The sequence below is a fragment of the Branchiostoma floridae genome, chromosome 8 (genome assembly GCF_000003815.2).
Source record: "Branchiostoma floridae strain S238N-H82 chromosome 8, Bfl_VNyyK, whole genome shotgun sequence".
Taxonomy (NCBI): Eukaryota; Metazoa; Chordata; class Leptocardii; order Amphioxiformes; family Branchiostomatidae; genus Branchiostoma; species Branchiostoma floridae.
Window position 1 is genome coordinate 15412690 of NC_049986.1, and position 17254 is coordinate 15429943.

Here is a 17254-nt window from a genome sequence, read left to right on the forward strand (position 1 = left end):
TGGGCGACAAAAATGGTGTATAAACACCTCTCAACAACATGTTCTAACATGACAAGACCTTATTTTTGGTAGTGCCCCCCCCCCCCCCCCCCCCTTGATGATGCCGTGTTAATGTGTTCCTTGGGAGATACTAGCTATTGGCGCTGTTACAAAAGTCTCTTGTATATAATTTAGAAGCCTGCAAGAACTCGTCAACAAATTCCAGACCTGCCACGGGGCCAGTGTCAGTGTGGCAGCCGTGCCTTTTGGGAAAGATTTGCATGGTTGCCAAATCCCTCCCCCTCTGCCCTCTTCACACACACAAACACACACACACACACACACACACACACACACACACACACGCACGCTCGCACGCAGACAGGTAACAGCATTTGTTTTGGAATGAAAGCTCATCTGTGTTGAAAACAAAATAAATCGTTAGGTTCTCATTAGACATAAACTCACAATGTGTCACAGATCTAGATATTTGTTGAAGACCATTGTGCCAGGCGGAAAGTGTGACAATAGGCATGTCTGTTTGTATAATGAGATCCCTGAAGACCAATGTTTGTGTTTGAACAGCTTGGTTTATTTTGAAATGTAATGGACGACTGTTTACGTTGCGCACTGGTACAGATAACGGCCTCACCGGATCAAAGGTGAAGGACGGAGAAAATACATCTACAGTAGGGCTGGGTATCGGTACAGAAAATTGAGGTCCAGGTCCGGTTCAGGTCCAGAGGATCAGGTCCAGGTCCGGACCTGAACCTGGACCTGATTCAGTATGACTCATACCAATGGTCCATTTCACTACAAAGAAATCTGTTTGGTGGAGTATGAGACTTACACTGGCGTTTTAAAATCCTACAACGCTAACTGCACCTGTACGATTGACTGTAAACCTTGGTAGAAATTACTATAAACTCTACTCTACTTCACTCTTGTTATTTTCTTCCAACTGCAAGCGCCAAAACGTGTGAATGCCTGATAAAATAATATGTTAATTTTCTAATCGGTCCAACATCCGGTCCACCTAATGTTTTCAGGTTCGGTTTTTCTGGACCGGTCCAATAAGAAAAACCGGTTTTGTACCGGTACGCTGTACCGATACCCAGCCCTAATGTACATCAATAGTTAGGGACGAACCAAACAGTGAGTATGGGGGGTGCCACGTTGTTGACATTCTTCCTTGGATGGATACCAAGCGCAATTGTATATTGCTTTTATTACGTCTTTCTTAAAACATTTTTTTTCTTCAAATATATCCTTTCCATAAGTTCCCGATATGCTTCAGGGCTTAATGTGTTTTGCAAATCCTCCTCAAATAAGATATCTTCTTGGTTCAGAAATATAATCCTCTTGCAAAAAAAGTTTACGCTTCACTGGTAAGACGGAAATGAGTAGTGCCAAGTCATCATTTACAATAATTGTGAACTGTTAGTTCCTTCGCCGATCTCTAAATTTTCTTGTTTGTTATTTTCTATTCTCAGTGACAGCCATGAACGTCATGGTTCCCACGAAAGTGAGCTGAAAGAGTTCTGTCGTGGAGAGTGCCCTGAGTACGAGGTGCTGTGCCACAACCATGAATACGATGTGAGACGGTACAAAAGCGCCCTCTGGATCTCCACCACGGTATCGGACCCGTCTCTGTACCAGGGTCACGTACGCGGCTGGAACCGCCTGCACAAGTATATCAGAGGAGGGAACAAGGAAGGTACGTAAAATGTTAACGTTATGGTATCGCACTAACGCTAAAAAACGTTGCGAATTTCCCCTGTACTTTTGACATGAGGGTATATGATATAGCACTATACATATATGATGTCGTATTTCTTGGCGACACCACAGGGGTGGAGCTAATATATTCCTGTGATCGATATGAAAATGGTTCAAATTTCCTTGCATGCTTTTACTGTGAGGGGATAATACTGTTTTAGGCACAGGCCATATACTAAAAGATCGATAATTAGGACACAGCAAATTGCACATTCGAACCATGTTGAATGCTACATGGTTGTTTTGTAACATTTCCAGGAGTGAAGATGCCGTACACCGCACCCCTGGTGACACAAACCCGGGAACCCCAGGAGAGCCCCTTCCACGAGGTCACCGTGTCCATGCCGCTTCCCAAGGACATGGCTAAGAACCCTCCCACACCGATCGACCCTCATGTATGTTAACCGTAATTCTTATCTTCATGAAGTATCTATTTTCACTAGCGTTTGTCTGCTGGCCATGGATGGATTGGTTTCATACTCGATGTGTTGGTAGGGTGTGGCAAAATTGGTTAGATTTTGCCCCCCCCCCCGCCCCTGGCGGCTTCGCTTGGTACTGCAACGGAACTTCCAATTTTGATATCTCGCTATATATTTTGGTGATAGAAATCTCTTGACGTAAATTTAGACACCCTAGCGGCTAGTTTTGTAATTGCAGGAGCTTTTCTGTAAAAATGTCCGTAGAGGATAATTGAAGAAAAGTTTGATTTTTGGGTTTATAAGTAGCTTAGACAAAGATATAAAAAAAATGAAATAAAAATTATGCAACTATGCAAAATAGGAGGACAGTTTTTCAATGTCCTGGGCATGATATGATGTTGACATTTGGTTCAGAGCTATAAAGATAGTTTTTGACGTCAGCACAAGGTGGCGCAGGTTTGAGCCCCCTTACATTTACTTTTTGAACTGCACGGGCATTTTATGAAAACATTCCAATGAGGATAACTGAAGAAAGGAACGATAGATTCCAAAATTTTAAGCATACAGGTAGCTTATGCAAAGATGTATACATGAAATGCATATTATGCAAATGAGGACTTAATTTGTTCCAGGTGGTGATTGATCTCGTACCCGAGTCTATCGTGTACGTGAAGAAGTACCGAGGCCGTGCCGCCCGTGTCGGGTTTGTGGCAGAGCGGGAGGCCAAGAAGTTTTTCACCACCCTGGAGCACCACCATGAACCCTTCCATGGCAAGAACGACTATTTCTACATCGCTCAATACGACAGGTAAGCATTTTGTTACTCTGTGACGGAGGGTAACCTCCGACGACAGAGTATTGTTGTTGTCCGGTGTGATGAGTGTTCGCATCAGTATCTCTATAATATGTTCACGTTGCAGCATTCGTATGTAGCTTGGCATCTCGCCTGCACGCACGTTTTTTTTTCTATAGCTGTTTTTATCATCGATGTAACATTTTCAGAAGTCACCCCTATATTCCTGGTATTGTAGAACAGGCCATGTGGTTTGGGGCTTTGGTAATTAGCTTATCTCCAAGCAGATATGGGGTTATGTGTTCTCTAACGTAGAGAACAGCTGTCGCGGCAGAGGAATCCCTAAACAGATGTTAGACTCTGGCTTTCTAGCACATTGCATTGGTCAGTGCCAGTGTTACGCCGATGGGCGGTTATACCGGCTATATAGATACAAATACAGATAGTTCTATTTTTCTGGTCTCACTACAGCAGTCGTGCTGGATCTTCTGACCCGAAAATGTACAACGAGATTTGGGTTTTCGCCATGAACGAGAGGACGTTCAAGTGGCTAGAGTTCAACGACCTCAACGGCCACGGAGAGGGACTGCCCCACTGCCTCCATCACGACAACAGAGTCGGTTCGTGGCACAAGATGAACCAGGAGGACATCCCTGTAGAGGCCCTGGCCAGGAGGCAGTGCTCTGAGACGTTCTGTGAAGGTACGACAGCCAATATTTGCCTGAAAAGGTAGAATATATAGTTTCCAGATGTGTTGTTCCTTCACCACCGCATCTACGTATATCTCTTTCAGCACCGAAGAAGTGTCCCAAGTATTCGGCAAAGGCGGTGAAAGAGGTGGACGACGAGACCATCCAAATTAGAGAGGAGAAGGACCTGAAGGCTGTCGGTGTCGTCCCTCTCACCTGTAACTTCGACACGGCCATGCACTCGTCTACAGGACCCCTGATGCAGTATTTGAACGAAACAGGTGACGGAAACTTTATATTTATCATGGAAATCGTGTTTTTTGTACGTCAAGTGCCAATGTTGGTCTGATCTGAAGAGGTTATCAGGACATTTTGATGATGACTAAACTGGTGAGTCAAAGCTGCCCGGAAGTCTGCACTTACACTAGAATTGCCAAGTACTTCTAGTAAATCATTGTATTTTCCCCCTCTTTATAGGAGTGCCTTTGTCAGACGTCGCGGCTACTATGACTGCTGTCGTAGAGAAGCGAGATGATGAGGATGGAAAGGAGGGCTGTGGAAAATTCTACAAAGTCTACTTCGGCATGGGCGGCGGAAGTGGCAAACCGGAAGATGTAGGTTTATCTTTCTAATGCGTGACTCAGTATGCGACTCTTCTACTGCTGTATCCGTCTTCATGTCGAGATAGAAAATGTGGAATTCATAATGTTTTATTTTGACTATTACCCAGGACTACACCCTGTCTTTGAATGAAGACCTCTTCAAGGCACCGAAGACCATTAAGGTGTTGCACGATGGGAACGCTGCCGGAGGGAAGTAAGTTGATGACTATTTTTTACGTTCAGAGCCTCGGAGCTGGTAAGTCAGAACGTGTGTACATGTATGGATATGATGAATAATGATAACCAAAGCAAAGGAGCTTTCATTTTGATGTTGGACGTTACATTTATAATAACAATAGACACACACACACACAGCACTTTTTATCGCCACACAGTAACTTCTACACCAAGTGTTTTGGTGGCAACGCCTACTACGAACCAACCACTGTCACTACAACGTCGAAGATGACCATGGACAAGTTGAGGGATGCAAAGAAGTGCATGCTGGAAGACCACTTCACTGTGATCGAGTACCACTCGCAGTCCAGGCTGTTCGACAGGTTTAATGAGGTACATGAGCCATCGTTTTTTATCGATCATCACATATGGTGACTTGGGAGTTTTCGTATTTTTAATCCACAAAAATGGTGGACCATATTACGTAACTCTCACAAGACTGCAAATACCATATCAGGAATTAGTTCGAAGTTTGTTCGCGACAACTTTGGATGAAGGCTTGACAGGGTGTAACGTTACGATGGATGCTCTTTGCTGCTGCTTTGTTCCCAGATCAACATCGATGCCGATCTGGACTGCAGTGACCAGGAGGGCCGTCCGGAGTTCACCTTCCACCTCCCACTGAGTAAGGGCTACCACCGGGACGAGGCGAAGCCGGTGTTCGGGGACCGCTGCACCACGTACGAGTGCCCCAACATGTCCATCGCCGTGAGATTTGAGAACAACCTCAGGCTGATGAAACATCCAGCAGGTAACATCAACCCATTGCACCAGTAAATCGTCTCGGGCGCGTATATTATAACGAGCTAGTGAGTGCTGGTTGCATGAAAGCACAGAAAGAATTGCAAAAAAAAAGCTACGATTGAATTTTGAATTGGGGATAAAGCTGGATCCAGAAATTTTCTAATGCTCTTTCTGATTCTACTGTTTCGAGATACATGTAGATCACATGCAACCCCGGTGTAGGTTCACGGTGGCCGGGTGGTATTTTGCTTCGGCGGCATTACCGGGGAAGGGGACGATGCTGAGCTTGTACTGAATCTTTACAGCATTTTCAACCTTCTTTTTCGCTTGTTCCACAGGAAAGTGGATCTGCTCCAACAGCACAGGAGTGTCTTGTTCGTACGCACAGGCCTGGGAGAAGGCACTCCAGCCCATCTTGTCATACATCAACGGTAAGAACGAGGACAACGTGAGGATGGACATGACGAGACCTCTGTATGGACAGGTGTGGGGCTTTTTCTTACCTTTTAGCAGCGGTAAATTGTTGTTACCACACCCGTGTCGAAAAAATCGACTGAGAAACATTATGAACATGTACAGATTCCCCCAAAGGAGCTGCTGGTCACTTCTACTGTCCTACTGTCATCTGGTTTTAGATAACCAGGACTGTTGTACTTGTAATCATTGAATTGTGCAACAACAACTTTAAATGACGTTTATATAGTTATAATACTGTAATCATTATGGTGTTCCACATTCTTCCTCTTGATTGTACCTTTGTCACATTTCGTTGTGATACGTAAGTTATGCAAGTGTAGGAATTGCTTTGTACATCTTTAGAAATGAGCCTTCAGTGCTGAGCATGCTGTGGTGTCTTTGGTACAGTCTGGACAATTTTACTTGCAATGCAATGTAACGTAAACATGCTGCTTGTTTTCTCTTATGGCCAGGGACATACAGGAGAGAAGGGAAACGAGTGTGTGAAGACGTTCACGTTGTGCATGTACCTACCAGTAGAACATACAGAGAACCCACCAAAGCCCATCGATGACCATGTACGTACAAGCTGTATTATCCAAGATTGAAATCTAAGCTCTGCTGACTTGACATTGTAATGGATACGATGGAAATTTAATACGTGACTACTTAAGGTGTAATGTCGGCCGATGGAGTCCTTTTGTATGTCGTTGTCTTGTACATACACAGCTTTAACAAAGATTACAACGACACGACACATTTTTGTATGAAGCCGAAATCACAGGATGTAGTGGTCAAGTAACAGTCATACGTAAACAGAGCAACCCATTCAATTCAATGGCAAATAAGGAATAATGCACACATCTCGGAGAAAGCCATTATATTGTACACAATTTGCAAGGAGTCATAAATCAAAATCGCCATTTCAGCTACAACCGTTCAAATACTGAAATATCAGTATTTCCCATTAAATTTCATTATATTTCTTTCAGATTGGCATCCGAACAGCAGACAAAGAAATCTACTGGTTCCAGTCCGTGTTCGTGGGAGAGCCGACTCCGGAGAGGATGTACAAGTCCCTGACAGACATGACTGAGCAACTTGACGATCTCAAGCCGTTTGGAGTCGATTATTCCATAGATGGAACGGTAAATACATGTTGGAAACTCGCCCTATGAATACGCATAGAATGTATCTTGATAACATAGAAGATAACGACTCCCAAATTATTTGTATATACACTTTGTAACACTTATAATCAAAATCCACTGTATTCGATTGAGGGAAGTTGAAATGACAGTATTACAGTTCGAGGTAATTTTATATCATACGTAATACGTATCAATAGTAGGGTTATCCTTTATCCTCCAAGTAATTCCGGTTACTAGTAAATGCGTTCATCATGGAATATTTCGATATCATGAATGTACATTGATGATCTGACCTTTTCATATGCACTAGTTTGGAAAATGTATTCTTTCCTTCTAAGAGATGATCTTTGTACATTGACGTTTTTGTGTTCCAGGAACTTTGGTTCGGAGGGTACGACGAACCTGGGGATGAGCAAGGTCTGCACGAAATCATCATTGTAGACCAGCAGCACATCTACTGGAAGGTAAGGACATTTTTAGATTTCTTCGTTAAATCCGCTCGCATCACTTTCCTCTCCTAGGTTCTTAATCATCAACATATTCTTTTTAATCATTATCTGTATCCTTTTCCTATATGTAGTCTCACATCGTATCTGTAAGCGTTTTAATTCACAGAAACATAAATGTTTTAAAAAGTTATCTATCTGGTCGACGTTTTGGTAAACCCTCGGTTACCATCGCCCAGGAAAGAATGTACACTGCTACTCTTTTCCGCATGGTGGCATTGCGGTCAAGACGCAGTAACAAATGTGACTGAGTCCTTGCCCCTTCTTTATTCTTATTTTTTTTAAATTATCAATAAAACCTTACAGCCAGAAGAAAAGGAGGGAGAGGAGGAGGAAGAGAAGGAGGAGACGGACGCCCATGATCACGACTGGGTGGACCTTCCCAAGCCGGAAGGCTGCAATGACGAAACTTGTCTAGACATCCACGTCACCAAAGAGCACGAAGACTTTATGGAGATCCACTTCCCGAAGAGTAAGTCCATTCTAAGATGTTTCCATCTTCCTTCAATAAGTTGGCATATGTGCAGATGATATTTCATCCGTGATAGTTGAGGTCATCATACAAGGACTGTCAAAGAATCATCAGAGTCTTCCAACCATCCCTGAACAGTGACGTGGGGTTTTAGAAGCTTATGAACCACATTAAAGTGTTACTAATTTACAAAATGTGACGTTACATAACCAGTTTTGTATAGAAGGATGAGAACTTGCTGAATTAAAGTATTACAGTTCGAGCCCCTTCTATAACTTCCATCAGATTCGAATTCTAAATGGACAAAGATACAGAGGTCAATGGGACTTTGATGGGTTGTCATGTAGTCCGATGATGGGTTCATTTCTGACAGTTTGATGTCGTTTCTAGCCAAGGGCGTGTGTCAGTGGGCGAAGGGCTGCAACAAGGGGACGTCCGGACGGTCTTCCTTCCTGCCGCTCTTCAAGTACTTCAACGGAGACAACGCGGAGAACGAGGTGATTGGAGACATGACGTCACCAATCGTTGTACAGGTGAGTTGTCACACATACTTGAGCACACGTACACAAAAATAGATTAGAGAGAGATTTATGATATTTACTTATATTTGGGATAAAAATTGTACGTGGGTAAATGACAAATGAGTCGAGGAATTTTCCAGCACTTGAATGTAATTTCTTGTTACACAATAAATTCTGAAGGTAAACGCCTCTAGTATACGACAAAAGTTGTCTCTAATTGAATCTGCAATAATCTTTAGATCATTGGAAAGGATGTCAGAAATAGTTGCATATGCTCAATGAGTGTTTTCCGTGCTTCAGATCAAGACTCATAGTGGAGAAGAGGAGGGTGCAGACATGGGTGCGTGTGACCGTGAGTTCCAGACCTGCGCCAGGCTGCCTGATGCCTGGATCGACCAAGGCAAGGACATACCAAAACCGAACGGAGAAGGGGTGCGTCATTTATATTGTCGTTACAAGTATAAATACTAATTGCTTCGGAAGAAAGGGAAAAGTATGGAACACTTTATCAAATACTACAGACTTGAAGAGTCTGAGGTTGGGCTGGAGGCAGTTAATAGACACGCGGAATATTCATATTTTCAGAATGGTATAGAACATAGACCTGTTCTTTGTATATCCGTATCCTGTGTGAAAAATGTTTCTTGTCCCTTTCCATACTCAGTGGCGATACTTATATTTTTAAACTCTCACACAGATGTCAACGTTTGACAACGAAGGTGCGGACGCCTACGCCATCTCCCTGAAGGGAGTGACTGACAATTCACTGGAAGGCACATTGGCAGAGCGCATGGAAGAACTCGGACAAAAGTTGCAGGAGGAGGGACTCGAGTTTGACAAGGTCTGGAAAACTTACTTAAACACCGATGACCACCACCCTGTACATTTCGGACCAGGAAAAATCGTTTTTTAGCAAACCTGTAAGACCACCTGCAGATGCAGTCTATAAGTTTGACAATTTATCTATTACATGTCTATTGTTATCAGGATGAGAGGCATGCAACGACCTACAATGTTTTGAATATGTTGTGTTGCTCCATTCAGCTTACGTCACTAATACTTGATTCAAAATATCTTTGTTTACAATATTTTTTTTTACTCAATCAGCTGGAAAGTGGACACTGCCACATGTGACATATTTAATTATACGTTTTTCCCTTGCTCGTGCCCCCCTCCCCAGGACTGGGTGCTGGTCTTCGCGTACGACACCCCTTTCACCCCCCCTGAGGATAAGGTCACCTACATGGCTTTCCTCAAGCCCTCTGGAGCTAAGGAGGGAGGAGGTAAGGACGTCGATCGGATAGGTGTTAGAATATTGAAGGAAGGAGCTTCTTGTCGTTGTTTCCATAAAAGACAAGGTTTTCCTAGCAAACGATCTTAAAACAAACAGGAAGGTTTAATTCAATCCGTTTTTATATCCATATATATTTGATTATAAGTCGTGTTGATTTGAAGTCATGAATGTCCAGTAGCTGTCTCACACAAAGGGCCTGTCACTGTGGCCTAAAACGGCAAAGTTAGAAAATAAGAAAAGCAGTTCCACCCGGCATTACGTTCATGGTTACCAGGTATTTCAACTACTAGTAGCCATCTAGGTTATAACAGTCGGTACTTACTGTTTCCTGTTTCTTTCTGTCCTTTCATGACTCCATATCTGTCCACCTAGGCCAATATATATAATGCTATGCAAAAGAGAAGTAATATTCTAACAATGTGAAATACACTATGCCGCCATATTTTCTGTTATGTTAGATTAATACATTGTACAAGTTGCAATCGTTGTGAATAAACTTGACTTGACTTGTTTTTCTTCTGTGTCGAACGTGCAGAGATGGCAAGTGACGAGGCCAGTGTGGAGAAACCGGCGAGCGACGAGGAGAAACCAGCCGAGGAGAAGGAGGGAGATGATGAGGGAGAGAAAGAAGAGGAACCTACGGAGGGAGATGAGGAACCTACGGAGGGAGAAGAGAAATCCGAAGATGAGACAGAGGCACCAGAGGAAGAAGGAGAAGATGAGGAATAGAATATCGTGCAATCGTAAACGTGTAGAAAAGTGTACATCAGTTTTTTTCCTACAATGTATTTGTATCGAGAATCTATTGATTGAGAAAATTGAAATAAATGATTTAGTCAAGAAAGTTATTTTAGAGCTTTGTCAGCATAGCCAGCAGCTGCATAATGTTGTTTAAATGAGTAGCGAGAGTCGTCGTGGGTTTTTGTGGCAAACGATCTGTGCACTTCTGCATGAATTCTTCACCCGATATGCCTCAAATTTCTTTACTATACACATAGACTTCCCTGTAAAGATATAAGATATAAAGTAGATATCTGAAAACATATCAGATCACGAGGTTGTGGTCAACGTTTGCACTGTTCTTTCTAATGACGACATAGACCAAATCCTATGGTAGATTATAGGCTGTGTGTACTGAAGTTGTACTAATTTCTATCCTTACACAAAGCAATAAACAAAAGTCAACGTTACAAATAATGTCATGTGGATCATTATCTCGGTTTCTAAAATATCCAGAGATTATGATGAATGGACATCAACGGACAACAAATGAGCGACCGAATTCCATTACTTCCCTGAAAATGGAGGTATTGTTTTGGTCTGTTTGTTTGTTTGTCTTGGTGTGTGTGCATGTTTGTTTGTTTGTTTTGGTGTGTGTGCATGTTTCTTCTCGCTCCCGGGTCCAAGTGTGTTTCCATGCTGAGTTGTAGACAACTGACAGGATACGTGAAGGCTGGGCTGGCCTGTGGATAAATGACTTCTGCAGGCCGACAGGAGGGGGATGTTAGCACAAGGCCAAACGTCAGGGTGGATGTCATGCGCCAGAAAGTGGAGGTTACATGCGTGCAATGGACCCGATTGACCTTAAGACCGTTAAATCAATGGTTGTATTTAATAATAAAGAATACAACCATTCATGAAACCCCAAATTGCGTCCTTATTACAAAAGGTTTACTGCAGATTACATAAGGCATCTGCCAGATGTTTGGATCCTCAAGGACCGCCTTTCAGGAATTACAACTCTAGTTTTTTCTGCCCAATCGGCGGGCTATTTGAAATACATTTTGTTCTTAGTGTACACAGTATACAATGTAAACCGACAAGAAGGTCACACTGAATACATCACGACTTAAGAGGTGATACGATTCCTGTGACAATACTTAAGCAGTGCATCTCTAAGGCGTACAGCTGCAGAAATTTGACTTTTTCTTTAGAGGCAGTGTCATTGGATAATCAGTTTTTATGATAAGCTGATAATCACCTCGAGGATGTCCTAACCTGGCAAATTGGGCCGGTGTTATTTACCCCCTCCCCCCGCACACACACATAAACAATCGCCTGTCCTTCATAAGGGGTGAGCTTGTTTGTTGTGACGTAGTTAATACCGACCTACAATCAGACTCGTCTGCAGTGGTGGCGAACGCTTAACAACAAGCTTAGTCCCAACAACGTGAGTTACTACTATTTTTCTCTTCTAGAGCCTAGCCTTTATAGTAGAAATAATACCCATAAAATTATGTACATTTTTCACGATAAAATTGTCTTTGATTACAATGTTTGTAATACAATGCTACACGAAAATTGGACAGAAGGCATCATTTTTCCTTGTACACCAGTTGATATTATTAAACTAGAGCTCTAAATGTCAAGTTCATGAAATAAATTCGTTTCATTGTTTTGTAAAGGAACTTGATTGAGGAAATTTGCTGAGGTGAGCTTAACATCAACAAAAGTGTCCCACAAGTAGGTTAGCACGATTACATAAAGTAAAACCTTATGTAACCTCAAAGGAGATAATTGGACAGAAAATAGTACCATTCCTGGCCAAACTTTAGGCGTATTTCAGATTCAGAGAAACGAAAGAGCAGAAGAATTACGACCTCCACTTCCTATGTCTGGATGTAGGTAGAGTATCCTGGGATGGGTACAGCGAAAATACGACCGCAAACCTAAGTCGTTTCTTTAGATAATCCTGGTTGTGTCGTACACAATTCTGCTGCCATGAGATGTAAATGTTGTCTCATATTGTAGACGACCAATTCTTCAACAGATCGTGCGATACTAAAACAACATGTACGTCTTCGTGCAACCTGAGCTCGAGAACCCCCTCCCCTTCGAACTACCGGACTGACAGTGTGAGGTTGTTTTGCTCAAAGTCCAAACAAACGGACTTGTTTGTATACTGGGAGAAAATGTATCCTTCGGATTCAGTCAACAGCTTCTACCCATATAAGAGCTTTGAAAACATTTGATCACTTAGTCATTGATTTCTTAGGCGGGCTTTGAGATTTACCTACAGTAAAGACAAAACGAATCTGTCAGATATATACGAATATTTCAGCTCGTGCTCGTGCAGAAAGGAATACAACGTTTATTTACCCATATGTGTAATAGTTCCCTTTGTTACCTACCGTAGATTCCACTCGACATAGTCCACTGGCATTGTAGTAACTGACAGTGTTGTAATATAACGTATATGTGTAGTATTAGAATGTAACCATTGCTATCTGTACATTGCCATACATTGTCACTGATGCAATTGTTGCGCAATAAACCATCATTCATTAAACTCGCTACACTAGTGGCATCACTCAAACCTTTGAGTTAAGTTTAAGTACGAACCTTCATACTGAAAAATATTTTGTTTTCAATGTAAATTCATCCCAACAAATTGACAAAGTGTCTTTCAAAAAGAGAACAAAAAGCAAGTTAAAGCAATATCCTTTAAATGATTTCCATTTGGATGATTTTTGTTTGTTCCAGAAGACTATGCATCAGTAGAGGCTGACGTGGGCGATAGTTCTCCTGGTGCTTGGGGTGATGTGTCATAGCGAGAACACTGGGCACGACAGCGGCCAGCACGATTACGTCGGGAACAGCTCACACGAACGTGGGTACGTTATATGGTTCCTTTAACAATGTTTGCAGGAGCGGCATATGTTGTGTTAATGACGATTACCATTGACCTTGATGATACGACTGTTATTTAGGTTGGCTTTTTTGGTACATACCACTGCAATGAAGCTGTTTTTCATTTGTATAATGATGAAAGCTACAAACTCACGTTTGCGCAACTTGATATCTTCTAATGATCTGCAGTTATTAGAAAATGATTGTTTCCATCTAATTGTTTTCATCTAATAGAAAAAAACAACCTAAATACCTTAAGAGGCATGCGAACGGTTCATTGCTGAATATGATCTTAATTTACTTCTTTGTATTTTCCACTCTCAATGTCAACCATTAGCAAGGTCACAACTCCTATGAAGATGGGTTTTGAATGCTTGTCTGTGTCGACATAAAATCTATGTTAACTTTGATCCAACACAAACTCACAGTGTGAATGTGATATATGATGAAGTTCGATGTGCCAGGCTGAAAATGTGAAAATTTTTGTATAATAAAAGGTCAACGTTTTTTGTTTGTTTGGAGAGCTTGGTTTATTGTTCTAATCTAATGGACGACTAGTCGTCTGATTACGTTGCTCAATGGTGCTGATAATTATAAATTAGTGCCCACCCTCTCGAAATTGAGAGAGGGCGGTACAAGAGGCTATCCGTGTGTGAAAGAATGTGCAAACAGTGTACGTCAAACGTGGTGGAAGACGAAACACATTTTATGTCAAACTGCTCTCTCTATAATCAAGAAAGAAAAGAGCTGTTCGAAGAGACCATCAAATTCCACCCAAACTTCCTCACATTCACTGACAAAAAGAAATCAGTTCTCCTGCTAACATCACAAAACCCACACATAATAGAAAATGTGGGATCTTTCGTCTTCCACTGTCTTCGAAAAAGGAGTCGAACCCAATAACCCAGGATCTAGAGTTAGATTTTACTACCTTTAGACTAGAGTAGACACTTGTGATTTTGTATCTTACATTGTTTGAATCTTTTTATGTTAACTGCAATTAGCCCACGGGCAAGAATTTGCAATAAACTTATTACTTATAAAAGCCTCACTGTGTCAAAGGTAAAGGGCGAACAAAGCATATCACTAGTTAGCCAGTGTGTCCACATTTTCCTTGCATGGATACTTCGCGAAATCTCGTACTGGTTTAAATGCTTCGTTCCAAACCACTTCTTTCAAAATGTAACTCTATACTTTTCATAAGTTTAAGATATGCACATGGCTTAAGGATATCTTAGAAATCGTCCTCATATGAAAAAACAAATCTTCCTGGTACATTGCAAAAAAGATGTACGCTTCACACCTAACATTTACACGAGTCATCATTTGCAAGAATTGTGAAATATTCATTCCTGGATATCTAAATTCCCTTGTTGTTTATTTCCCTTTGTCAGTGACAGCCATGAAGGTGAGCTGAAAGACTTTTGTCGTGGAGAGTGCCCCGAGTACGAGGTGCTGTGCCACACCGATGAATACGATGTGAGGCGGTACAAAAGCGCCCTCTGGATCTCCACCACGGTATCGGACCCGTCTCTGTACCAGGGCCACGCGCGCGGCTGGAACCGCCTGCACAAGTACATCAGAGGAGGGAACAAGGAAGGTACGGTTACTACGGTAAAATCTAACTGTATATATGTTGAAGGTGAATCGAGGGTTTGAATTTTGGCTGTTTTGCTCTCCCGACTTCAACGGCACTGGAGATGTACATGTAACTCTCTGACAAGGTTTAATCCATGTTGCAAATTGTCCTTTAAACCTATATTTTAGACAAAGGTTGTTCGTTTTGCCGGCGGCAGTGAAAGATAAGCACCCATTTTTTGCAACGCCCTAAGGACGGGGCTGATATAGTATTGAACGTATCGAATTGATTGACTTCGGCCGATGCTGGCCACTTTGAATTGAGACTAACATGACTATCTATGGTGCTGGATATTTGTACAGAATTACAGTTGTATACTGTAGTTATTATCTCGTAACATTTCCAGGAGTGAAGATGCCGTACACCGCGCCCCTGGTGACGCAAACCCGGGAACCCCAGGAGAGCCCCTTCCACGAGGTCACCGTGTCCATGCCGCTTCCGAAGGACATGGCTAAGAACCCTCCCACACCGATCGACCCTCATGTATGTTTATCATAATTATTTCTGGTTGTGTCCTAGAGTTAGGTTAAGTAGGAAGAAGGAAGAAGGTTCACTTACTGTCACTGAATTGAAGTAGAGGGTATTACGTGGTACTAAACCATATTAGGTTGAGGACGCGGGCACTGAGGGAGAAGATCATCATCTTGGTGCAGGTGCAGGTGCAGGTGCAGGTGCAGATGCAGGTGCAGGTGCAGGTGCAGGTGGTTTGTGGTTGGCTGGCTGGTGGCTTTTGGCTCCTCTGTAGGCAGGGGCGCCGCTCCCTGACCGCCACTCTGCTGTGCGGCGACGAGTACCCGTAATAAAAGATTCATAGTATCATAGACTTCAACTAAAGGTTGGAATTGGATATCTATCACTATCATATGACTCTAAAAAACAACAGTCATGCCTGACTTTCTTCATCGCCTTACCAACTGTGCCCTCTGTCCCAGGTGGTGATCGATCTCGTACCCGAGTCTATCATGTACGTGAAGAATTACACAGGCCGTGCCGCCCGTGTCGGGTTTGTGGCAGAGCGGGAGGCCAAGAAGTTTTTCACCACCCTGGAGAACAACCATGAACCTTTCCTCGGCAAGAACGACTATTTCTACATCGCTCAATACAACAGGTAATCATATATATGCCTTTTGTTTGGTTTTTGTTGCTGGTCTAACAAGCAATCAAGGCTGCTCTGCAAAACTTGAAAGAATGCAAAGGCTATTTGGTAAGACCTAGCCTGTGATAATTAATGGACCTTACGAATTTGGGTGACAGCTTACAACTTTTATGATTTCGTGACATCCACGTAGCTGAGAACGGTGTGACTGAACTCACGCATCCTGGTGTCCTCACAGGCGCAGTCACACTGGGTCCTCTGACCCGAAAACGTACAACGAGATCTGGGTTTTCGCCATCAATGAGAAGATATTCAAGTGGTTGGAGTTCAACGATCTCAACGGCCGTGGAGAGGGACTCCCCCACTGCCTCCTTCACAACGACAGAGTCGGCTCGTGGCACAAGATGAACCAGGAGGACATCCCTGTAGAGGCTCTGGCCAGGAGACAGTGCTCTGAGACATTCTGTGAAGGTACAAAACAGTACATTCGCTTACAAATGTAAAATAGTTCACTTAGCATCACTTGCAAATATGTTATCCCTAGAATCTTAACCACTGCATATTTTGCAGCACCTAAGAAGTGTCCTAAGTTTTCGGCAAAGGCGGTGAAAGAGGTGGACGATGAGACCATACAACTTAGACAGGAGGACGACATGAAGGCTCTTGGTGTCGTCCCTCTCACATGTAACTTCGACACGGCTTTACATTCGACTGTAGGGCCAATGGTACAATATTTGAATAAAAAGGGTAAGTAGAACGTTTTTACTCGGGACAAAAATGGCATCTTTCTTAAAATTCTAATTTTATTTCCGAAGAGAAAAGTTTACCTAAAATGAAAAGCCATTTTTGAAAGTGGCATAGAGGGTGTTTTATGTAGATGGCGGGTCAAAGCAGCCCAGACGTTTGCACGAACACAATATTTACTATGAAAATCTATTTACTACTTTATTCCTTTTTTCTCTTTATAGGCGTCCCTTTGTCAGACGTCGCGGCAAGCATGACTTCTATCATAGAGAAGCGAGAGGACGTTGATGGAGAGGAAGGATGCGGCAAATTCTACAAAGTCTATTTCATTATGGGCGGCGCCGGCAAAAGTGGCGACCCTGAAGATGTGAGATGGTGTTTAAATGATCTTTGGAATATGGAATATACAAAACTGGTGTTCGTGTCGGGATAGAAAAATATGATTTACTTGCTGTATTCTCTTTCCACAGGATTATACCCTGATTTTAGACGAGGACCTCTTC

General features: G+C 42.6%; 1 protein-coding gene across 3 annotated transcripts in view; it reads left to right on the forward strand.

Annotated features, from left to right (window-relative positions):
- LOC118420797 overlaps positions 1-10839 on the forward strand; it is a 13751-nt gene extending 2912 nt beyond the window's left edge. For 2 of the 3 annotated variants that reach the window (XM_035827793.1, XM_035827795.1), the window contains 19 exons: positions 1473-1696; positions 2017-2153; positions 2810-2985; positions 3442-3671; positions 3764-3940; positions 4137-4273; positions 4390-4475; positions 4657-4831; positions 5051-5249; positions 5581-5726; positions 6172-6276; positions 6691-6846; positions 7224-7313; positions 7662-7827; positions 8218-8360; positions 8649-8780; positions 9046-9189; positions 9529-9631; positions 10178-10839. In XM_035827793.1, coding sequence (XP_035683686.1) covers positions 1473-1696; positions 2017-2153; positions 2810-2985; positions 3442-3671; positions 3764-3940; positions 4137-4273; positions 4390-4475; positions 4657-4831; positions 5051-5249; positions 5581-5726; positions 6172-6276; positions 6691-6846; positions 7224-7313; positions 7662-7827; positions 8218-8360; positions 8649-8780; positions 9046-9189; positions 9529-9631; positions 10178-10371 — 2920 coding nt within the window. In that variant the 3' untranslated portion in view covers positions 10372-10839. The remainder of the gene's footprint in view (positions 1-1472; positions 1697-2016; positions 2154-2809; positions 2986-3441; positions 3672-3763; positions 3941-4136; positions 4274-4389; positions 4476-4656; positions 4832-5050; positions 5250-5580; positions 5727-6171; positions 6277-6690; positions 6847-7223; positions 7314-7661; positions 7828-8217; positions 8361-8648; positions 8781-9045; positions 9190-9528; positions 9632-10177) is intronic. The other variant, XM_035827794.1, reaches the window with a different exon arrangement.
- The last annotated feature ends 6415 nt before the right edge of the window (positions 10840-17254 follow it).